The 25,114-nt window shown below is 43.9% G+C and overlaps 1 protein-coding gene across 2 annotated transcripts in view; it reads right to left on the bottom strand.

Moving 5' to 3' along the window:
- Positions 1–1,796: 1,796 nt before the first annotated feature.
- Positions 1,797–25,114, bottom strand: part of ESRP1 (epithelial splicing regulatory protein 1) — a 46,258-nt gene continuing 22,940 nt past the window's right edge. Inside the window, exons 10-15 of one of the 2 annotated variants that reach the window (XM_053313429.1) lie at positions 22,526–22,827; positions 17,949–18,167; positions 15,307–15,493; positions 7,717–7,885; positions 6,862–6,963; positions 1,797–2,972 (exon numbers count right to left, since the gene is read on the bottom strand). In XM_053313429.1, the coding sequence (XP_053169404.1) occupies positions 6,873–6,963; positions 7,717–7,885; positions 15,307–15,493; positions 17,949–18,167; positions 22,526–22,827 (968 nt within the window). In that variant the 3' untranslated portion in view covers positions 1,797–2,972; positions 6,862–6,872. Of the gene's footprint in view, positions 2,973–6,861; positions 6,964–7,716; positions 7,886–15,294; positions 15,494–17,948; positions 18,168–22,525; positions 22,828–25,114 lie in introns of both variants that reach the window. The other variant, XM_053313427.1, reaches the window with a different exon arrangement.

The raw sequence follows: 25,114 nt of genomic DNA, 5'->3' as shown, positions 1-25,114 counted from the left end.
CAGGTCTGGTTTTGTGCACACCCCTACCCACAATCCACCCCTCCCTGTCTTTTCTATAGAGTTTGTATCCAGGAATAAGTGTGTTCCACTGGTTCTTACAGTTCCACCAGGTTTCTGTTATGCCCACTATATCTGTGTTTTCATTAGCAACTAAGCACTCCAGCTTGCCTATCTTGGCTCAGAGGCTTTGGTGTGTGCTATCTCCCTTACTGTCATTTGACCAGCTGTATGTCTGCTCTACTCCTGGTTTTACTCTGTCCCCTTCTGCTTTATCCGAAGTGTTCATACCCTCACACCTTAAGGGATTTTGTTTGCCAAATCAGATACCACCCAGTTCCTGTCAGCAACCCCCCAGGGGTAATTTTAAAAGCTGCTCTACAACCTTTTTGAGTTTAGGTGCCAGCAGTTTGGTTCCATCTTGGCTGTTCAAGTGCAGCCCTTCCCTTTTGTACAGGCTTTGCTTGCCCCAGTGCCTAAGCAATCTAAACCAATCGTAGCACCACCTTCCCATCACACATTTAAACCCCTCCGTTCAACCTGTCGTGCTGTCCCTGAACATGCAACAGGTAGAACTTCAGAGAACCCTACCCTGGGGGAGAGATACTGTTATTTCGAGTAGTCTTTTATGTTGTGTTGAGATCCTTGACCCAATGGGGATCCTGTAGGGAGAGAATGAGGCTATTCTCAGGACCGCAGGAAAGCGGGCTAAGGGAGCCCAGCCCACTTTTTTGCGGCCGTGTGCTGCAACGGGAGCCACATGGCTCCTGGCAGCAAACCTCACTAAGTACCCCACCCCCAGTTAAACGAGGTTAGCAAAGTGAGTGCTCCGCTAACCCCATTTTCCCAACCGTGAGATGCCATGGCAACTCATGAGTAGACCCCCAACCAGGAGGCTACAGCAAGCCTCCCGGCCTCAGGGGTCTCCTTAGAATGTCCTGTGCAAGTGCATTGCACTTGCACTTGCACTTTCTGGGACTTCCGACATTGCACTTGCACTTTCTGGGACTTCCGGGGGCCGAGCGGCCCCCGATCCCCACTGCCGCTACCAGCTCTGTGATGAGCTAGCTGCTAATCTGTGCGGAGGGCAGGCTAAGCCAGGCTAAGCCACTCTCCCCACTGAGCCTGTTTAGGCTCTACACACAGATCATGAGTAGAGCCTCAGAGTGTTTTTTGGGGGGGGGAGGGGGAGTCAGAAATGAAACGGAGGGGGAAGGAGAAAATGTAGTTGTTTCTGAATAAGCTCTTATGTAGATTTCACTATGATTACTTTCTGTTTATGGAGGAAGCAGCTATAGCACACCATAGCTCTACACATCTGAATCTGCCCACTATCTTTACATTAAGGATTTTGAATATATTAAGTCCCTCTTTGAATTTTAGCATAATACTAAATTCCATGTGAACTGACACTTTTTATTTGGCATTAGACTATGAAGCTTAAGGCAGCTAGCAACTCCAGCAGGAAAGCTCAGGATTGTGTTTTGGAAAATTTTCTGCAAAGCTCAAACTGCCAGGAAGTTTTACAAGCACTAGCCCCATTGAATGATGACAATTCATTATTGTTCAGTTAAAGTTAAGAAAGCAGGCATTCTATGGTTAGTATTGTAAGCAAATACCCTGAAATCCAGCCTTCTATTCATTATTTATATATTTATATTTATTGTTAGATTTATATACTGCCTTTTGTAAAGTTATCCCAAGGCAGTTTGCAAAAATACAAGTTAATTCCATAAAATCACTTTAAAAATTTCATGATTATTGGATACTCTTGAAGCAATAACAAACAGGCCAATAAATAGATTTAAAATAGTTTAATACTTGAGGAAGATGCAACTGCAACATTAGTCAAAAGTAATGGAGAAGAGCATCCACATAGCAAGTTGGTACAGAATCCATGTAGAGCTGTTCAAAACCATTCTACAGCAGTGATATTCTATTTCTCTCTGCCCCCCGCCAAAGTTTTCTATACTTAAGGTAACAATTCAGCATTCGTCTCAAAGGGGCCAGGTACTAAATGTTAAAATGAGGGTTGTTTGATTACAGTCCCCCAATAATTTCAAAGATCACCATCATATTACTTCCTTCAAAGGCAAGATCATTGTGAGCAAGTATTGTATCCTCATGATTTCCCAGTGCCAGAGTTTAATAGGATATTAATACTTCTTATTATAAGAAGTTCTGCATCATAACTGTTGTGGAAGAGCCGAGTCAGAGATTGCGACTTTTTTTTTTTACACACTTGTTCCATAACAATCTCCTGTTGGATTTTCCTAGAACAGTAACTTAAATATGTAGAGTCGCTGTGCAATATACAAATTTTTAGCATTTTTTTAATACTTTATATATAGATAATATATTTTACATAACATTACAGCATTTTCTCTCAAAGTATTTTCTTTTTTTTTATTTTTAACTATTTCTACCTGTCAAGTAAGCCTGGCTAGAAGCTGAAGATAGTTTTTAAATGTATACCTACACATACATACACACACACGCATGCATACACCACAAAGCAAACAAATGATTTTTTTTAATATATAAAAAGGCACAATTCTAAGACGCCTTTCTCAATTTATAAAAGATTCAATGTGCACAAATTAAAAAGGTCGGTTTATCTTGGTACATTTCAAGAGTTTAGTAGTGTCCTAATCTCAAGCAGGATTTTTTTGTGATGGAGATAGTTTAACAATTTCAATACAGGGGAAAATCCTCTCTCGTGAATTTGGCAACTGTGCGCTCAAGTAGTGAACATCAAAGATTTTAATGGCAAGTTTTGCATGGGTGGTGCATCCCTGTGGTCAAGTGTGCATGTGCTTTGTTATTTATTTAAAAAAAGAACTAGAGGCAGGCAGATATCCAAGACAGCAGTAACTTTTCTTCTGCTAGATTGTTTCAGTAGCTGCCGAATTCGAAGTGTTGTTAGAAGGATCTCCATGTGGCTGGTTGAAGTTGTGTAGCAGGTCAGGTAGAATCTACAATAAATGTGGGGGGAAATCTGAGTTTGCTAGAGATTAGGATTAACATTCACTTTGCCAATAGTGCTAAATAGCCATTTATTTTCAGTCTTCCAGTTTCATTGTTGAACTACCAATTTTTCCACTTATCACTCCAAAACAGCACAAAACATTTCTAAGCAGAAGCAGCAAAGCAATGCCTACCATCTTATAGCTACTAGATCAGGCCTGTGTTAAAATTTAGCCAAGGTAAAAAAGCCACCTATGAATAGCTACTACCAATAATCAGAAATTGTGCAACTGAACCTCTAACAATATTTCAAAACCAATTAAGTGCAGTAATGCATGATGGAAGCTAGTCTTAAGCCACCCCTTCCACATGCAGAGGCTAATATGCAAGTAACAGACAGGGAGGAGACAGACTTGACCAGCAGATCTTTCCCACTCCTTAGTTGCTCACTTACAGAGCCCACTGACAGCTCTGCTCTTTGCTGCAGCTAACAGCTTACCTGCCAACTGCCCCATTTTACTCAGGACAGCCACATTTCTGTAATGATTCCTGGTGTCCCAGGAAGGCCCACCCAAAACCCTGGTTTCACCAGCGCCTCCCTCCTCTGGCAGCTCCGTCTGCGGATCGTGTCGGAAGTCTCACGAGAGTCCAAAGTCCCCTCTTGCGAGCCTTCTGAGGAGACGGAGCTGCCAGAGGGGGTGGCGGCCACCTAGAGCCTCCTTGGCATGGCTGCCATGAGCGAGGAACTGTCCAGCAGCAGCCACCCACTCCCTTCACAATTTGGTTCCTGCAGGTCAGTGGGAAGTATTCTTTTGGGGGTGGGGTGAGTCTCAACCTTCCCCTGAGCATTCTGGTGCAAACAGTAGTGCATTCAGCTAATTCAAGGACTGAATCTGTGTGTGTTACCTATTTAAATAATTGCAAACACAGTTATGATTGATGTCTCAATGTCTGATTGTGCATATCTCAGTGGGTCTCCAAAAAAGAAGTTTGCCAGGTGTGTGCCCACACACAGAGACACACACACACGCTTTAAGTACCCAGCTTTGCTCGGGTATAGAAACTTAGAGCATATCGATGGACAACTCTCCTTCAGTCATAACCCTAACCCGCTGTATATCCGACTGTCTGTGTGGGGTGGTTGGCAGGTTCCCGCCTACCCTATGTTACTCATAGGGTCATAGGAAATCACTTTGCAAAGTTTGGTCCTGATAGCTCAAAGGATGTGTGAATATAGGGAACAGATAGACATTCGTGTGTGTGTGTGTGTGTGTGTGTGTGTGTGTGTGTGTGTGTATCTCAAAGTAAATGCACTGAATGCCTGCCTGGGGGGTGGGCGGGCAATTTCTCCCCCAAACACTTCGTATGGTGCATTTATTCCTGCTCAGTGGTGGGGTGAGGCTTTTTCATGCCAAGCAAAGCATGGCACAATGTCCCTTTTTCTCATTCTGTAATGTGAGCAGGCTATGTGTGTGTAGGACTTGGCTGCTCAACACACCCAGAAACACTCATTGGTGGGTGCCATTGTTGAGTGGCAAAGGAGAAGAGGAAGTCTCTGCTGGGTTATCACTTCATATTATCACTCCTCCTTGTTTCATGCCATGTGTCCCTGGGAAGGCTGAACAGTCTAAGCCAGAAGGCACCATGACATACAGTAGCATTCCAACATCCCATTTTGCAACATTCCAAGTAGCTGGGCTTCCACCACGATCCTAAGCACACTTTTTGAAAGCATGAAGGATAAATCTTGTTTGCGATGAGCCATGCAAGCTAAATGAAACGTTTATGTTCAGAAACAGAATGGCTCTGAGAACCAGATGCAGAGACAAGTCAGGGAAGGCTGTTTGCTGGCCACTCTTTGCAACTATGACTGCCTTCACATCTGCATACTGTTTCCAAAAAAGCTGGAAACATTCCAATCCTTACGGATGGACAACCAGAGCACCTGCAGGTGAATGGGAGGTACTGGCAGGCTCTGGGTGACTCACAAATATGTCAGTATCACAAGAATCTGTAAAAGAAACCCCAAGGGGCCCCCAGCCTCCCCGAAACTGCACCCATGTTACTCAATGGGATAGAAGGTTTGTGAGCTGAGAAAATTAGGCAGGTGGGTGGAGTTAATGGAATTCAGTGGTGATGGGGTGGGCAGAAGGAGGGCTTCAGCAAAAAGAGTGGGAAGTTTCCCAGCTTGAACAACCCCTTCTGTTTTTAAGGGGGGGAGCTGTCCAATAGTCTCCATAGAAGAAAATGCTGAAATACTGCAGCTCCCTCACCAGTCAGGTAACCCTGTTCTGTTTCTGAAGGAGTTTGACACAATTAATCTTTTGCTGTTATGAAGTATTGCCCTCCCAGGTGCTGGTGGGCAAGTGGTGATCCCATTTCCTAACAACTCCCCCATTTTATGGGAACACTCTGGAGAATCAGATAACCACAAGATTTGACAGTAGAGATGTGCACAAAACTGGTTTTCCCGGTTCAGTTTGAATTAGAACCAGGCTGAAACCAGGTGCCCAGCTCGAGTACTTGTTTGGTCTAGCCAGCCCCTGGTTTGGCTTGAGCTCAAACCATGCTCAAGAAGGTTCTGAAGGTACGGCCATTGGGAATAATGGGGATTTGAACTGCCCAATTATTCCCTGTGGGTAGCACCTAGGGGCACCAAAATGGGTTTGGTGGTAGGGCCTCATGGGTGCCAACTACTACCCAGCCCACAAGGCAATAGGGCACTCGGGTAATTTTAAAGGAATTTTTATGTATTGTAGATTCTGTTACGACAGCTTTTTTCATAGGGAATCCCTATGAAAAACATTATGTCACAACAGAGAATCTACAATACATAAAAATTCCTTAAAAATAACCTGAGTGCCCTGCTGATTGCTGTGGCCAATGGGGTCACAGTTGCCACAACAATCTGAGTGGCATGATTGATTGGCAAGCCAATCACAGCAGCAGACACAGCTGGCCAATTAGGGCAGTGGCAGGACAGCCAATCCATGCAAGTGACAATGTCACAAAATGGCCACTGCCACTCACCCTGCATGAAATGGCAGTCTGAGCCACTGAGCCACCTTCCAGCTTACTTAGTTCGAACTGGGCTCAGCTTCGGATTGGCCTCATTCTTTATGGGGCTGGTTCAGTTTGAACTCGAGCCTTCGAGCAGAGCTGGCTCAACCTCTAGTGGTTCGCACACCCCTGCTTGACAGAAGTAACACACCTTAGTCCACTCTGTAGCACTTACACAAAACAGAAAGAGCCTTGCTTCTTAACATTAACTCTTGAAGCTTTAGGGCTGGAGGAAAAGAAGGTGGGTCTAAGCACCAGGGCCACCTCTTTCAAAAAAACAGGTAGAGATAAGGTATGCACATGAAGTGTTCTTGTTGCTAACTTTTGTTTTTTCACCATGCTTAGCCCAAGTAAGTGCTGTTGAGGGGCCATCCTTGTACCTGTACAAAAGCAATCACCCCGATTCAGACAACAGCTGTTTCTGTACACAGCTACCTACCAACAACAACAACAACTTTGTTAGCCTTCCCATAACAATTGTTCTCTGGGCAGCTCACAACACGTCAAATCACAACAGTAAAAAATAAAAACCAATTTAAATAATCCGGAGTGAACAGAAAGCTCTTCACTTGGCATCTAAGAGAAAAAAGTGACCGTGCCAGGCAAACCTCACTGGGGAGGCTGTTCCATAAATCCTATCTAGAGATGCCAGGGACTTAACCTAGGACCTTCTGCACGCAGATGCTCTGCCACTGAACTACGGCTCCATCCAAAACCACTCTGGAGGAGAAGCAAGGGGAAGCAGGAGATGGGAGCAAGAGTCCACTGCCGGAATAGCCATTTGTTAGGCCACATGGGTACTGTCTGCATCTTAAAGACAGCTTTGTTGATCCTTACCTTTGAAAAATTTAGCTGCTCGGACCTTTAAAGACAAAACCATTCTTCGGGCACTGACCGGGCCGATTCATCTGTGTGTACAGATCCATTCTTTGTTGCATACTGTAAGTAACAATGAATAAATGGTCACACAAGAGGGAAGAGTTGTGAAAGCAAAGGTTATATCATTCAAAGCTTACTCAGGGGCATAGGTAGGGGAGAGGGGGCCCGTGTTCAACCCTCTCCCCGGTGGCCCCTCAGAGTGAGGGAGATAAAGAAGAAAATAGGGAGGGGTGGATCTGGGGCCCCCAAAAAGCACTGAGGATAGGAACATAGGAAACTGCCATATACTGAGTCAGACCATTGGTCTATCTAGCTCAGTATTGCCTTCACAGACTGGCAGCGGCTTCTCCAGGGTTGCAGGCAGGAATCTCTCTCAGCCTCTCTCGCAGCCGTATCTTGGAGATGCCAGGGAGGGAACTTGAAACCTTCTGCTCTTCCCAGAGCGGCTTCATCCCCTGAGGGGAATATCTTGCAGTGCTCAAACATCAAGTCTCCCATTCATATGCAACCAGGGCAGACCCTGCTTAGCTATGGGGACAAGTCATGCTTGCTACCACAAGAATAACTGGGTTCTAAGCAAGTTCCTTTAGCACATTTACCATAAATAAAAGTTAGATTCAAGATAAACCTTATATACCAAAGGACTAGGACCAGGGAGACCTGAGTTCAAATCCCCATTCAGTGGCAACAGCACTCTCTGAAGTGCATCCCAGCTAGAGATAATCAGCTTGTTTGCTGTACCATAACCATTCCTAAAACATGCATTGCTGCTAGGAGAGTGTTCTCATTAAAAAATAATAATAATAATAATACCTGGGGTAGTATGCCATGTAGTTCATGAAGAGCTGAGTGCCAGCTGGGTAATACGCTGTGGAAGGCTGAAGAGTCCGTGGATTGAAGACCACAGAAGGCTGGTAAAGGGCCGCTTCCGTTGGGATCACTGCTGTGGGAGCTGGAAATGTGTATGAAGGTGGAGAAATACCTAACGGAACAAAACAAATGCAGAAGACGACATTTGAAGAACTTCTAAGCAAGCCTGTTCGCAGCATAAAAACACTGACAAGGTCAACCATATGCGATCCAAAATGACAAGGTTTTGGATTAATATACTATGACATTTCATCCCACCCATTCCTAATCACACCTAGTATTTTGTACCGAGATAGATCTAGTACTCTTCTTTACCACCAGCACCACCTTCACACCCACCAGTTTTTAAAGGATTTTATGGCATTTTGGATTTTGATATTTTGGTGTTCCTCTGCACACCACTTTTGCGTTATTGCCGAAGGGTTGCTTATAAATCTTGTTTTAAACAAAACAAACCCAAAGAGGTTATTCACAACTGTTATAACTGTATGTTCTACAATGTTAAAGTAGTGATGATCGTCAGCCCTACACACCCACATCTTTGTTAAAAGTTTCCTTAAATTTCACATATGAGATAATATTTTTTCTAATTGTTTCTTTGGAGGTCCTGCAGCAGAGCCATCACTTCAGAGGAGGAGCATTCACCCAGCATGGTGCCCTGAGAAATAGAAAAAGGCAATTCCCTCAGCACTGCTCTGCCTTTTTGAGCAAGCAAGCTTTTAATTGAATTCTGCATGGAACCAAATATCTAGCCAAGTTCTTTTAAAAGAGGGACATCTCCTGCAGACATGGCCGCTGCAGCAAGACTATCCATTCCATGCAAGTGAGATATTGTGCTCCTCTCAGTGAACACCAAACTCAGTGGAATATCATACAAAGGCTAAAGTGGGGTGGGGCATACTTTGACCAATCTCTGGGCAATTTCACATCATACATAGAGGCAAACCTGAGTTTTCCACCCAGTGGACACTCAGCTACAAGTTGCAGGCAATCATGGCTCCCTGATGAACACATCTCTAGGATATATGTACTGTGTTGACAAGCAAACAAAAACATGCATTTGTCAATGGCTTTGTTTTTGAGTATGAACTTAAGGTTCTTAAGGAGGTATACCTAAAAATGTAACAAGCAATCAGAGGGGGAAATGGTCAAGAATGGCAACAAATGACTAACCAGCAATGCCAGGGCTTGACCCCAATACTTTTCAATATATAACGCATACACTGCAGCACAGTTTTCCTATGGTTTTCCCCATAGGAAAAGAGTGATCTTGTACCTGCTAAGCCACTGGCTCATCTGTCTCCTGTACCAGTTGCCAGCTGCTCTCCTATATTCTGCCCCCTAGGATTTTGCTGAAAGAAACACCAAGGTCTAGTCTAGCTCCTTTGGGACTCAAAGCCTTTGGCCCAATGACAGCCACGTGGGAGTTTCCCACATTTTGTGCCATGTTTGGTACAAAGCAGAAGTGGGAAGCAGTTCCTGGAAGCTGGAGTAAGTTTGGGGTGGGGCATTTCCTGCACTAACATTGCATCACCATATGGTTGGCAGCACCCATATGTATCCTTTGATTGCCAGCATTGTATTGCCAGGACATTAGTGTTAGTTGTATGTAGGTGTCTCATAGGGATCACTGGAGACAGAGAAATCCCAAGTAAACACACCTTACTATTAGTCAGAATGGCAGGTATACCTTCTGAAATCCTAAGACAAGTTGTTAGGGAGAAGGTGGGGAGACTCTGAACAATATAATAAGCAATGGTTTGTATTCATATCCTCTTTCTGAAAGTGTCCGAGCTCTGGTGGGTCAGATCCAAAAGCTCCACTTAATTCAGAGTATCGGCAGCCAGATGTTTTCAGGAAGACCACAGCCAAACCCATAAACAAATGTATGTGTGAAGAAATTTTCTGTTTTTCTGCCCTTAATCTGCCAATGGAGGCAAATGATTTCTAGTGTTATAGAAGGAAAGCCCCTCTGTCCATTTAAATATAGTTTTATAATTCTATGTTTTCAATAAACAATGTTTATTAAGAATATAAAGTTTAGGGGCAAAGATCACTAAGGAGGGACATGTGGGCTAGAGGATACTACTGTTAGATGAATTCACAATTGGTTGAGCAAACTATACTCCATGGTTGCTCATTAGTGGCTCCACGTCAGCCTGGAGGGACGTATCAAGTGGAGTGCCACAGGGCTCTGGGCTGTCATAAATGACCTGGAGAAGGGAGTTAAAAGGATGCCTATCAGATTTATAGATGACAAACTTAGGGGCAGTAGCTGTCACCTTAGAAGACTGAATGAAGATTCAAAACAATCTGGACAGACTCAAAACACTGGGCCCAAACCAACAAGGTAAATTCAACGGAGAAAAATATAAAACCTTGCATTTGGTTAGTGCACAAGTGGAAGATGGGTGGAGAGGTGTACACGTGAGAAGGATCAAGACATCCTAGAGCACCACAAGCTGCCATATACCGAGTCAGACCATTGGTCCATCTAGCTCAGTATTGTCTACCCAGACTAGCAGCGGCTTCTTTAAGGTTGCAGGCAGGAATCTCTCTCAGCCCTACCTTGGAGATGCCAGGGAGGGAACTTGGAACTTAGATGCTCTTCCCAGAGCAGCTCCATCCCCTAAGGGGTATATCTTACAGTGCTTCTAGTCTCCCATTCATATGCAACCAGGAAAGACCTTGCTAAGGGGACAAGTCATGCTTGCTACAACAAGCCCAGCTCTCCTCTCATAGACCAGCTCCCCTCTCAATTAAAGAGCTGGGTATATATTTAGCCTGGAGAACAGAAGACTAAGAGGATATACAATTGCTGTCTTCAAAGTATCTGAAGAACAACCATATAGAAGGAGTAGACTAGTACTCTGTCATTCCTGAAGGCAGAACTAGAACCAATATGTTGGAATTACCAAAAAAAAGAAAGAAAAAGTAGATTCAGGCTGACTAGACATTAGGAGGAGATTCCTGACTGTAGGAGCTGTTTGACAGTGGAACAGTCTGTCTCTTGCAGTGGTAGGCTCTCCTTCTCTAGAGATTTTCAAACAGAGGCTGGCTGGTCATCTGGCAAGGATGCTGTAGCAGATTCTTGCAATGCACTGAGGAGGGGGTTGGTCTGGAAGACCTCCAAGGTACCTTCCAACTAAAATCCATCAGATATTTATAAGTTTAAGCATGTGGTGGCAGCAGGTGTAAACAATTAAGGCCCCCCCCGCTCGCTCTCTCTCTCTCTCTCTCTCTCTCTCTCTCTCTCTCTCTCACACACACACACACACACACACACACACACACACACACACACAGAGCGCGCACATCCCCCTACCCGCCCCAGCACTTATAGGGACATGTATACAACTTGTACTGAACTAGGCTCCCCAGTGGCTTTAATAACTATCAGTTTGAGATTCACAGTGGCTCCCACTTTCTTCCTGAGCAGTTACAGAACATAAAGTGTTTGGCTGATGTGTCATTTGAGATTATAGGTGAACAACTTAAGAGCTTGAATGTGTCTGCAATTTGCAGCTATATTTCCATTAGTTTCCTTTTTTTACAAAGTTACTCAGAACAGATGCTGACAAGTACATTTCTTTAAGATAATTAAATAATATTTCAAACAGGTGTTCTTAATTCATTCTCTCAGTCTGTCATGCAAAAATTTCAGGTTTACAATAAACGTTGCTCTGAGTACAGTATGTACTCAGTATGAATTTTTTGCCTTAATTCAACACAGTATGAATATACTGTATTCATTCAATACATTATGAATCAATACAGTATCAAACAATACAGTATGAAGTGTTTGCCTTCATTCCTCATGAAGTTGCCTAATAGTTAGAGCCTAGCTGGGACTCAAAAGGTAGAGACCATTATGATTTTACCTGCATATCTTCGCAAGACAGATAAGATAAATGCACAAAACTCGGAGACCCAGGCTTGGACATGCGGTAGAATAAGGTGATAAAATGGTACTTCAGACTGTAGGTGGGGGTTTTTGTTTGTAAGTATGGAGGAACTAGCACAGTTGGGCTAGAACCTATCTCCCTGCAGCTGTTATTTGGGAGAATGTTTTGACAAGTAATTCTAAGTAGAATAGAATCGACTTTTTGCTTCTTTTAACATGGCAAGTCTTACCTAGAACCCCTCCCATGTTCTGTGAATCTGGTTTGTATCTGACTGACTCTCAGGGCATGCATTATAAATGAATGTTACCTGTACACTGAGTGGTGGCCATCTCGAGGAGGAGAGCTGGTCTTGTGGTAATGAGCCTTAATTGTCCCCTTTGCTAAGCAAGGTCTGCCCTGGTTTGCATTTGAAAGGGAAACAGGTGTAAGCACTGTAAGGTATTTGGGGATGGAGCCGCTCTGGGAAGAGCAGAAGGTTTCAAATTCCTTTCCCTAGCATCTCCAAGATAAGGCTGAGAGAAATTCCTGTCTGCAACCTGTGAGAAGGCATTGCCAGTCTGTAGGCAATACAGAACTAGATGGACCAATGGTCTGACTCAGTATATGGCAGCTTCCTATGTACCAGCATGGTAGATCAGCCAAAACAAAACACCACCTCTCAGGGTCTCTTAGAGCCCCTTCCTATGTGCTTTGAATTTGGCTGGTATCAGACTGTGAACACAAAAACTACACCCCCCCTCATAAGCCTTCTTCCTTGTAACGCAGGCTATAAATGGCATCCTCCATCTACAGTCTGAAGTGGCACAGTCCATTTCTCCACCTCATTTTGCTGCATGTGGCCAGCGTGGTATAGTGGTTAGAGTGCTGGACTAGGACTGGGGAGACCCGAGTTCAAATCCCCATTCAGCCATAAAACTAGCTGGGTGACTCTGGGCCAATCACTTCTCTCTCAGCCTAACCTACTTCACAGGGTTGTTGTGAGTAGAAACTTAAGTATGTAGTACACTGCTCTGGACTCCTTGGAGGAAGAGTGGGATATAAATGTAATAGTAATGATGATGATGATGATGATGATGTGTAGTGCATACCTGTCTTGCCCATTCAGAGTTAAAATACCTCAGAAATTCTAAAGTATGATTTTCAGGGTTCCCTGTGAGCATTTCCCCTCAAAGCAACATATGCACTGTTTAATGCCAACTCTTTCTTAAAAGAATTCACATACATTGACTTGAGAGATAAAATCCTACTCACTGAATACTGGTTTACTGCCCAAGTTCCTCTTATTCAAAGTTCAATTTATGCCAACTAAAAGAAATGGATTTAATATGTTAGGACAGGGGTTCTCAAATGTGAGTCCCCAGATGCTGGGCTACAACTCCTATCATTCCAAGCCACAATGGCCTTTGGGTGGGGTCATGAGGATGATGAGTTGTAGCCCAGAACATCTGGCAATCCACATTTGAGAACCTGTGTTAAGCTGGGACTTTTAAAAAATCAGATCTCATGCTCCCATCACACTGAAAGACTAATCCAATATTTACCAGAGATACAAGAGCTCTTTGCCTACATATGATAGTTCAGAAGCTGAGAGACAAGGTTGCTTTGTACCCTACACTCACCCCCATATGTCTAGGATGGGCCAGCAGATATATTGTTCAACATCCCCTCCATAGGGGATGGAGCTGTAGCCCAGTGATCGAGCATCTGTTTAGCATATAGAAAATCCTAGGTTTAATCCTGGTCATGGCTGAGAAATGTTCCTGGCTGAAATCCTTGAGACTTACTGCCAGTCAGAGTAGACGGTACTAAGCTAGATGGATCAATGGTCTGATTCTGTATAAATCCTATGTTAACCTATGTGTGTGTGATGTCTAGTGGAATCTTAGCTACAGAAACATCCTGCAGCACAAGACAACTTAAATGCCTCATTCCTCTCCAATAACTATTGCTCTTTGACCTCCAGTTCGCCTATCCAGACCTGAATGTTCCATTCCTGTTATCAGATCCCACCAATCAGATTTTTCAAAATCTGGTACATTTTCCCATTTCTGTAGACTCAAGACAGTTCATTGACTTGGATGCAAGATGCAAATCCACGGCTGATTTGGTCAGTGCCCCCAATTTGAAGTTCTTTGGCACAGCATTTGATTGTGGAGAGTACATAGATGCTTAGTTCAATTTTCTGGTGCAACTTCTACAATATACAGACGCACAGTGATTTTCACAGGCTTGGAGGGTTGGAGGCAGCCCTCTTGGGGCCAAGATTTAAAGATAAGCTGCCTACCTTCTTTGCCACTACTGTTTGCCCAGCAGCAGTCCTACTTGCTGCTGCATGACAATTGTTCTTATGCCCCAATGACTATGATTATAGGGATAAACAATAATAATAATGTTGGACTGTGTTAATTTAAGGCATAGCCTTTCTCTCCAGACTGTGACTATCAAAACCATATTCCCATACCAAATAGGAAGGATAGACAAGACTCTTGCCCCAGTCTAATTAAACACCTGGTTAATATGTAAGGGGGGGAGAGAGGAGGGGAAGACTGATGACTCACAGCTATGCCTGTTTATCACTGACACAGAGAGAAAAAACCTGGGAGAGCGAGAGTATGTAACAAAAATGTTACTTGCACCCTTTAATGGCCTATGTACTTTAAGATTTCCTTCATTTCTTCTTTGCCATTGACCTCAGGCCATAGTTTATCCAAATATAATGCTTCCCTTATCTTTCTTTTAAGTGTACAATGTTCAAGTTCTAGAATGCTTACTTTGAGAGGCATTGTTATTCCATTATGCATATTTTTAATATGCATCAACCATGGTTTTTCCTTGTTTATATATTTAGAATCTGCTAGGTGTTCTTTGAATCTGGTGATCAGATATATACTTGTTTTCCCTATGTAATTTCCACCACATTCTCCACAAGTGATTTTATTGACAACTCCTTTCTGCCTTCCCCATTTTTATAGACTGGGCAGGCTTTAATTTCACACTTTTTGTTGTATAATCTGGATCTTACTAGCTGTTGCTTAAAGGTTTTAGCTAGACAAGAGATATTTGGTGTCTATGCATACACAATCTTGGCAGATCATTATGCTTACAGTATTTCCTCAGGCGATGTGAGCATTTGGGCTCCCTAGATGCTACCTACCTCAGATCAAGAGATTTAGTGATTCTCTAATGAGTAGTCATGAAATTCTGCTAGCTAGTGTCAATATTACACACTCGCAGTATATCTTGACACAGGTAACATATCTGAATCTAACTGTGCAAACAAAAGCTGATGGCAATGCTCTTAAGATGAAGCAATTATTATTTTAAGCTAAACATTTCCCCAGTGGAAATAAAGTTTTAGTTGAGGGGAAAGGTGTATGTCAGCAGAGAAGCAAGAGTAAGGAAGCCAATTCCTCTTCAGATTACAGTAGTCCACAACCAAACCAAAAGAAAACACAAATCAAAAAAGATGGCTACCGATTTCAGGTGGGAAAGCTTTGAGTTCCAGACCCCACACACTGAGCCTTTCCCAGGAGAGGGACTTGAGAGTTGAGAAAGGAAGCTCCAACACCTACCAGCACACACCGTAGAGTAGCGCCAAGACCCAAGCAAAACTTACATGGTAACTTACATGGTGGCGGGGATAAGCCATTTCGATTCAAAGTGCCCCCCATTAATACAAAGTTCATCTCCTCAGCAGAACACTGAAAGACTTCAACATATCTGTCCTTCATGGTTTTCTTATGGCACTTCTGAGCAGCCATAAACGCTCGGTCTGAAGATTTCATTTGGATAAAAGCATCTCCGGAAGGGCGCCCCTGAGGACAGAAGCATCACCAGAGGATGAGCTACACAAGTGTATTCCATCTATTCTATCTCTCCAGCCCTCTGCTACAAATTCTGCATTTTTAATATTATATTTTAGTAGCTCAGAAATTCGGGTAAGCTTTTCTTTAAAGAACTCCAGTTAAGGATTTTAGCAGACAAGAACTTTTATTTCTATTTTACTTCCCTTTCTGGAGAAAGCCTTCACAAAGTCAGAGTAAAGCTGAAGAACAAATCATGATTTTATATGCAACACAAAAACCCATCTGTAGTTGACAGCTGGAGCAGAGCCAAAGGAGGGGGCAGATACTAGACATCACATGGAACCATGGTTCGAACTTGGGTTCTGTGTGACATCTGAACCTCAGCTGTGTGTGGTCCCCACTCCCTTACTTGTACAAGAGTCTGAAAAATCCTACTTCAGATTGTGGTTAGAACAAAGATCAGCCATGATATCAGAGCAAGCCAAGATCAGATGGTTCAAATGAAATTGCTTGTGGGCTGATTTGGACGATTGTCCACCACTTTGAGGAGAGCTACTCTTGTGGTAAGAAAGCATGTGTCCCCTTTGCTAAGCAGGGTCCAGCCTTGTTTTCATTTGAATTGGAGACTACATGTGTGAGCACTGTAAGATAATCCCCTTAGGGGATGGAGCTGCACTGCGAAGAGCATATGCATGCTTGCAGAAGGTTCCAAGTTCCCTCCTTGGCACTCCAAAGATTGAGTGGGTTTCAGAGCTCTGTTTATTTCAAATAATTTGGTTAGACTAACCCAAGAGCAGGAAATTCAGACGTCATGATCATCCTTGGTTTGTTTTTAACCACAATCAAAAGTAGAATTCTTCTAGCTCTGGTGCAGGCGAGATGTGGGGAGAAGCACATGTGCCCCAGTCTCAGACATCATGTGAAACCATTATTTAGCTGGGGTTCTACTGGACGTCTGAACTGCTTCCACATCCGTTAAGGATCCACATTATCTTATGCTTCCTTAGATTTGGAAAATCAGGTTCAACACAGGAAAGATGGCTCTTATATTGGGCCATAAAAGTCTTTGAACAATGACTAGAACGTGAAATATACACACAGTTTTTCAGATAGTTTCTCAGTTATTACAATTCCCATATTACTAGCAGGCACGCATGCAAACTAGCAGCACTGACCTTTATTTCAAGAGGTTGGTATCTGCTCTTGTTGGTGCCATGTTTTAGTCTTACTTTGAAAAAAAGTGATTTTTTCCCCCTTCCCAAAGGCAACTGCACTTAAATAACTATCTCTGCAGAAACTACAGCAGAGAGGCACAACTATTTGCTCTGGACAAGGAGAGATTCAAGTCCGGGCATTTAAAATCTTCCCACTAAGCTCCTAAGTTCCACTGAACAGCCAACCATTTCAACAGAAAAGGGAGTAACATTTTCACTGCTGTTGCAGCAAGAGCCATGCAGGGAAATAGTCTTGCACAATGCTCAGAACCTATGTACCTGAAAGTTATAATCAAGAATCAAATTAACTTTTATGTCATAAATTACAAGCACCTTTCCAAATGATTGGTGTCAAGACAACACCAAAACATTTTCAAAGTTGTTAGGTAACACTTGAAAAGTGTCCCTTGCAGGTAACTGGGAAAGGTGATGCTCAACCAGCAGCTGCCAAAAATATGCCTACCCCACAACTAGCAAAGATGCCAGCTGACCAGAGCTCAAGCACAGTTGTGATACAGTCAGCTGTGCCTAACTGATGACCCTATGGGATCTCTCGAGCTGTTGAACTACAACTCCCATCATCCCCAGTGACAATACATTGTGGCTGGGGATGATGGGAGCTGGAGGACTAAGTTTGCCCACCCATCAGCTGGCAACACCACCCATCAGCTGGCAGCAATACCCAGAAGACTAAGTTTGCCCACCCATGCCCTATGGCAAGATGGGGGCACAGATCTAGAGAGACTATGAACCTGCCCCAAAATGCAAGGCATCCTTGTTTTTACAGCCTTTAGTCCCCCTTGGAACAATGATCTCTTTCCTAATTAAACTTCTTTGAACCTATGTTTAAGCATCCAGGTATGAGCGATCCTCCTTGCCTCTTTCCTTGTGGTGACATTTTATTAGATTGCAATACTACAGAGAGGCCCATGCCTCTCAGTTTGGGTGGTGTCTTGTATAGCAAGTGATGAAGAAAAAGAGCTGGTGTACCATATGAGGCTCACCTTGGGCATGAACTCACTAGGTGGCCTTCAGTAAACAACTCTCAGTTTTAGCCCTCCCAGATGGAAAGCAGGGATAAATACTGAACTACAAAGCATCAGTGCAAGGCTTACTGTTCACAGAGGTGAAGCTCTTGAAAAACTAATGCCCTGCATAAAGGCCAAGTATTTTGATTTAATCCACAGAACATACAGGGAAGGAATCTTGAACTCTTATAGGCAAGACTGATTATGCTCTCCTTGACTTACCTGGTGATTCAATACCATGTGAACACCATGAGTTCTGATGTCTGCCGAGAACTCTCCCAGGAATCCCAAAATGTCCTCTATAGTGGCAGCATAAGGAAGACCACGCAATCGTATGCAATCCCGGACATTGGTAGGAGGTACATATTGCTGAGATAATACAGGAAGGATAGAGGGAGTCGGGAGAGGAATGAGGGGAGCAGAGGAGTACCTGTTCAGCACCTGCAAGGGAAGAGTGATAGCCTAGTGGTTTTCATTTATACTGGAGTACTTCTTGCACCATAATTCCATATGTCATGCAGGTTCCCATTTAAGCAAAGCACACAAAAACCCAACCATAAAACCCAAACCTTGGAACATCCCAATCAGGTCAACCTCATTAAAAGATTTAACCATATTCCCTTGTAGCATATCCCTTGAGCTGTATTGCATCAAGCTGCTGTAGCTTGATTTGCATGCATAATTTCAAGAAAGAATGAAAAAGATGACACAGGATTCACATGGTCATTTCAAAAAAGGAGATTTAACAGCTGACAGATTTTTGCAAAATGGCAGCTGAAGTTCAGAAACCTCATGCATGTCAGTTCAGTTGCATTACAATAGATGAATCCTATGACTAGGGATGCGCACACAGCAGAATTTGTGTTATGTTCTGAGCTCGGAAAAGAACACAGATGCGTGGAATGTTCCATCAAAACAACCTGCCATTTGAAGGGCGTTGTATTTCAACTTGGAACACACGAAACGGTCTGTTTTGAGTCAGAACATTTCGAGCTCTACACGTTCTGCAATATATGTAAGTATATTCCTCCATACATACTATACTCCATACTCTATACGTCACAATGACGTATGTGGCGTGCACGCGCTGGCGGCGGCGGCAACGGGTGCGCGCAACGGGCACATGCGTGGCACCAGTTTCTACTGCTTGTATTCTCAGGAGACAATGATGGGGGCAGGGGCGGCAGGGAGGAACTCTGCCACCTCAAAAACATTTTAGCAAAGTCCAGCGCCAGAGGAGGAAGAGCAGCGGGGTGGGAGTACTACCCCCCGCCCTTAAAGCCACACTCTCCCCACCCCCCACCGGACCGGCTGAATTCCATACCGGTCCGGAAGCCTCTTGCATGGCCCCGGACCAGTCCGTGCACACCCCTACAGGCACGCCCGGTGGTTCCATGGTGGCGAGTCCACCCCAAAACTCCTCCCACTAAACGAGGTTAACCGAGCAAGCACTCCGTTAACCTTATTTCTTTGATCATGTGTCAGCTGCAGCTGATACACTCAGGGTGGGGGGGAGAGGGGACCCCAGGAAGGCACCATGCACTCGCGTGGTACCTTCCGGGGGCCGGGGCGCCGTGCAGCAGTGCTCCCCTTCCCCGTCGCTCCCCAGCAAGCTGCAGCTGGGCATAGGAGCACCCAACTGAAGTCGCCACTTGTTTGGGTGGTTGATCTGGCTGCCCAGCAACAAGCGCCTGCTCTCCCTGCTAGACCCCTTGAGGCTCTACACCTTGATCATGTGTAGAGCCTCATTGTGTTTGCATTCATTGCAATATAAAAAAAAGACTTGATACCTTGTTCTTCTGCAACAAGGCAATCAGGGTAGCTTAGAAATTTTAAAAAAATTCCAATAAACTTTAACACAACCCAATCGACAATAAGCTTCAATAAGACAATCCACAATCGTGATATTAGAAGACAGATGCTAAACAGAGAGTGCAGATCAAAATATGCTGCACTGCAGCAGTAAAACAACCAACCACTCCACACCTAAAACCATTTGAAGATATGCCTCTTGCTGTCTCAGCATCTAGTGTGGGGACCAGGTGGATGATTTCTCTAAGGAAGGTATTTCACATATCAGGGCGGCAGCCAAGAAGGCCCCACTCCTTGTGGATTACCATCACACTTCAGATGCAGAGGAATGCTCAGGCAAGAACATCCAGAGGTGCAACAGGCTCCTTACAGGCAGTGTGGGCAGGATAGCTACAATAGTATGTGAATGCCATAGCAGCAGACATACACCCTGATCCAGTGAAGTTCCTGCCACTGAGTTTTGGGTCACGTGCAATTCCAAGAGCTGTGTGTATATATTCCCTGTTGCTGGATTCAGAATAAACATGCAGGGTTCCGATGCAACCGACAGAGCTTCTGTCAACTTTGGGAGCACCAGCCACTTGTCTGCCGCACTGGAGGAAGACCAAACACAAAGTAGGCAGCACTGATTGTGGGGTAGGTAGGTAGCACTCCGCCACCTTCCCCAAGAGTATGGAAAGACCAGTGTACCTAGAGAGGAAGGCAAGGAAGGATGCACCCAGGCCAGGGAGCTCTTGTCCTCAGCTCCTGAAAAGACCAACGGCCCGAGACATTTTATTAATCTTCTGTAATTTGCTTCTTTTAATATTGCAAACCGCTTTGGGTGCCTTTGTCAAGCCAGAAAGGTGGTATAAAAATGTAGTAACTAAATAAGTAAGTAAGTGCATAGGACATGGCCACACCTGTAGGACTAGTCTAAACAACAGGGATTGTATCTATTACAAGGTGCATCCTGCAACCCTTGCCTGATTCTAAGTAAGCAAATGCTTATTTTGCATTTTTTTATCCCACTCCTGCTTCTCAGAGAAGAAACAGTTGTTACATAGAGTTATGAAGCTCAGGTCTCTGGCCAGCTTGCTTGTGTTCTATTTGGGCAGAGCAAGTTAACTGGAGAGGACTGTTCCCTTAAGCATAGCCAGGGCCGTAGCTAGGGGAGAGGGAGCCCATGTTCGGCCCCTCTCCCCAGCAGCCCCTCAGAGTAAGGGAGATAATGAAGAAAATACAGATGTCTGGAGCTGGGGTGCCCTCAGGAGTTGGGTGCCTGGGCTCTTTGAACCCATCTGCTCAATTACAGCTACACCCTTGAGTACAGCTGTCCTCTAGATTCCTCCCCTTGGACTAAGACAGAGGTTCTCAGACTTGGGTCATCAGATGTTGCTGGACTACAACTTCCCTCATCCACTGTCACAATAGCCTTGCAGCTGGGGTGCAAGCAATCATCATCATCATCAGCAGCAGCAGCTGGTGGATTTTATTTAAAAAGTTGTGGGAGCTAAGAATACTGTGTTAACAGAGTCTATGGCAAGAGACAAGAGAATGAGTGACATGTTACAGACGAATGTTCCAAATTCAATCCATGAGGTGTGAAGTTCTTGAAGGGTGTATGTGCGCACTCCCCGCCCCCCAAAAAACTAGGAACACCTTGATTACCTTCTCACACCAAGGGTCACTGCCCAGTATGCCCCCCTGCCAAAGAGTACACCCCCTAGTCCACCCAACGTTGACTGTTCTTACTTGCTGTATGAACAAGACAAAGGGGCAGTAAACTGGCATTGTCTGTAAAGTCCATCAAGACTGGCAGTCACAAAATGCCATTTTAAAAAGCAAAGAGGGTATTTAACCAAATGAACAAAGCTGTCCTAAACACAGTTGTAGAAGGCATCATCATGCGCAAGAGTTCAAAAGGAACTTCACTAGGGAGAGGCTATGAAGCAGAAGGCTGTGTACTGTAGCGTGCTTTACAGCATGTCTACTCAGAACTAAGTCTTATTGGACTTATTCCTAGGTAAGCATGTATACGATTGCAGCATTAATATCCACACATTCATATGCATGCTAGAATTAAGATGCTTCCACCCTCAACTCCTACATTTAAATTATCTGGATCTAGGGGCGCAGGGGAAACCTGAGCATGCACATTTACATTCTCAGAAGATAAAATGCACCTAGTGATTTACCAGGGAATTTACAAGATGACAGAAACTCCCTGGAAACGAGACCATTGAGGTGTTTGCAGATATCCCAGCCTATGCACTAGTCAAAAATCAAAACAGCACATCTTAGGAAAGGATGAGAAATTGAGTAGGGCATACCCAAAGCTTAAAGCTTAGTCCACATTTTAGCTTCCAAACCACTGAACAGCACACAAATGTTGTTCAACCCATTTGCCAGGGGTTCATAAATGTGGGCCCCCAAATGTTAGACTACAACTCCCATCATCCCCAGTGGCCTTTGGAATGATGCAAGTTAGGAACATAGGAAGCTGCCATATACTGAATCAGACCATTGGTTCATCTAGCTCAGTATTGTCTGCACAGACTGGCAGCAGATTCTCCAGGATTACAGGCAGGTGTCTTTCTGAGCCCTATCTGGAGTTGCCATGGAGGGAACCTGGAACCTTCTGCATGAAAGTATACAGATGCTCTTCCCAGAGTGGCCCCATCTCGAGGGGAATATCTTACAGTGCTCACATGTAGTCTCTCAGCCAAATGCAAACCAGGACAGACTTTGCTTAGCAAAGGGGATAAGTCATGCTTGTTACAAGACCAGCTCTCCTCTCTAGTTCAATAACATCTGGGTGCCCAGGTTTGAGAACCCCTACCTTACAGTGTTCATGATCCAAGCTTAGACACATGCTGGATTAAACACCAACTACAATGATTCTCATCCAATTTCTTTCCCCCTTCCCACAGTGCTTTCATCTTTGTATCAACTCCTTTGAGCCTTAACATCTCACACAAAGGACATTAGCAAGCACCAGCACTCACCTGCTGAACCTCAGCTGCTGTGCTCCTGAAGAGTTCTATGTACCTTTTGCCCAACAAGTCCTTGTGTTTTTTTAATGCATTCTGTGCATATTCCTCACAGGCAAACAACACAAAGGCATCTCCCGTGGGCCTATTGTCAGGATAGGTAACAAACAGGATTCCTTCTTTTCCACCTGTCACAGGACAGTGCTGGCCAAAAAATGCTAGTACTTCTTCCGTCGTTACATTGAATGGGAGACCCCGCATACGGACAATCACTTGGTTCTCTTTGGACAGAAATTGAGCGACTTCATTGGAAGTGCCTTGAAGAAGGAAAAAAGTCGAGAAAGCGATTTGTGTCCCATTGTTAATGAATGCAACAGCAACCCTTCCACTATGTGCTCTTTATTCATTTTAGGAAACCCACAGAGAAAGAAAACCTGTGCTGAGCCAGAAATACCACTGCATGGAACACACCCTTGGAAGTCTGGCAATACAATTCCTTTAGTTGTTTTGATAGGTTCACCCTCACCTCAGGCAATGCGTAGGCTTTATTTAGTTTTCAGAGCAGACACTCAGCTAGCGCACTGAGACCAAGCTCTTGAATCAAAATCTAATCTTCTAGCAACAAAGAGGTGGGACCCATACCAAGGATCATCCCAGCCACACACCTTTATACCATTAATCAATAAGAACATCAGAACATAAGAACACCCTGCTGGATCAGGCCCAAGGCCCATCCAGTCCAGCATCCTGTTTCACACAGTGGCCCACCAGATGCCACTGGAAAACACAGGCAGGAGTTGAGGGCGTGCCCTCTCTCCTGCTGTTACTCCCCCGCAACTGGTAATCAGAGGCATCCTGCCTTTGAGGCTGGAGGTGGCCTGTAGCCTTCCGACTCCGACTAGTAGCCGATAGACCTCTTCTCCATGAAATTATCTAAACCCCTCTTAAAGCCATCCAGGTTGTTGGCTGTCACTACATCTTGTGGCAGAGAATTCCACAAGTTGATTATGTGTTGTGTGAAAAAGTACTTCCATTTGTTGGTCCTAGATTTCCTTCAATATTTTGATTTGATCATTGGAAGAGCCACCCAGACTGCCCCCCTCAAAAAAAAAAAAAAAAAAAAACCACTCAGGAAGACCCTTTTTTTGTGTTGAAAAACCTGACATCTAATTCTGAAGGTGAGGGGCTTTGAGAAGGGGTCACAGGTCAGTAGTAGAGCATATTCTTTGTTTGCACAGGGCCATGGAGTCAGCCCCTATTGTATCTGTAAGTGAAGTATAGTTGTGCCGTCGAGCTGGTGTCGACTCCTGGCGACCACAGAGCCATGTGTTTTTATTGGATAGAATACAGGAGGGGTTTACCATTGCCTCCTCCCGCACAGTTTGAGAGGATGCCTTTCAGATCTTCCTAAATTGCTGCTGGGAAACATACTGTCCCAAATCAGAATAAAGCAGTTCAATAGCCCTAATCAGATATGTTTGTGCGTCCAAGTGTCTGCACACACTGTCAGAGGCATATCTAGGGAAAATAGCGCCTAGGGCAAGCACTGAAATTGCGCCCCCTGTCCAGACATCTGTCATCCATCTTTCAGATAACTTTACCATAATATCAACTCAAAAATACAAGTCAAGCTTGTTAATCTTTTAATATTTCAAAAACTATTTAGCAGTAGACATAGCCAGACCAAAAAATGCTGGAAAACTACAAATTTCAGTATGCTGGGGCTCATGAAATACCCAAATACTATGTGGAGGTGTACTTGGAAAACTAAACAGAAGTGCCTGTCTAATTCTCTACTATGCATTGTAGCATCACTCTTACATAAGTTTTAAAAATAAATGGAGAATTTGACTTTTCCCAGATACTCTGAAAATTATTAAAGGATATGCAGAGTAAACTGTGTCACTACTTGGAATATATTCTAGTATTTCAGAAAGACAGTTAAAATGAGAGAAGGAGAGCAAGAAACTCCCAGTGGGCCTTAATACTAAGGATTTCATACTGATTCAAAGACAAACTCACAATTAATAGCCATATTATCATCACATTTAACTCACTTATCACAAGAAGCAAAGTAAGAGCAAATGAATACAATCCTAGCTCATAAGCTTCAGCTCAGTATTCACAAGCCCTGATTCTCTGTACATAGTGCCAAACTAAATACGTGTAAAGTTAATATATATATATATATATATATATATATATATATATATATATATATATATATATATATATATATATACATACATACATACACATACATACACACACACACACACACACACACACACACACACCCCTATAGCCCCTTCGGGGGGCTTCCTAAAGGCCATGTGTGGGGGGTCTGCAAAGGTTCCCCCTCCCCCCGCTGGCCTCTAGGGCCTCACAGGGACCATTTGAGCATGTGCAGTGGCCATTTTTATATATATATATATATATATATATATATATATATATATATATATATATATAAATAGCTGCTGAAAACAAAATGGCCACCATACATGCTCAAATGGCCTCTGAGGCCTGGCCTGGCCTAGGACCTCACAGGGGCCATTTGAGCATGCATGGTGGCCATTTTGTTTTTGGAGTCCTTTTAAAAAA

The sequence above is a fragment of the Hemicordylus capensis genome, chromosome 4, assembly GCF_027244095.1.
Source record: "Hemicordylus capensis ecotype Gifberg chromosome 4, rHemCap1.1.pri, whole genome shotgun sequence".
Lineage (NCBI taxonomy): Eukaryota > Metazoa > Chordata > Lepidosauria > Squamata > Cordylidae > Hemicordylus > Hemicordylus capensis.
Note: the sequence above shows the minus strand (reverse complement) of the source record. Positions and strands in the feature narration are given on the sequence as shown.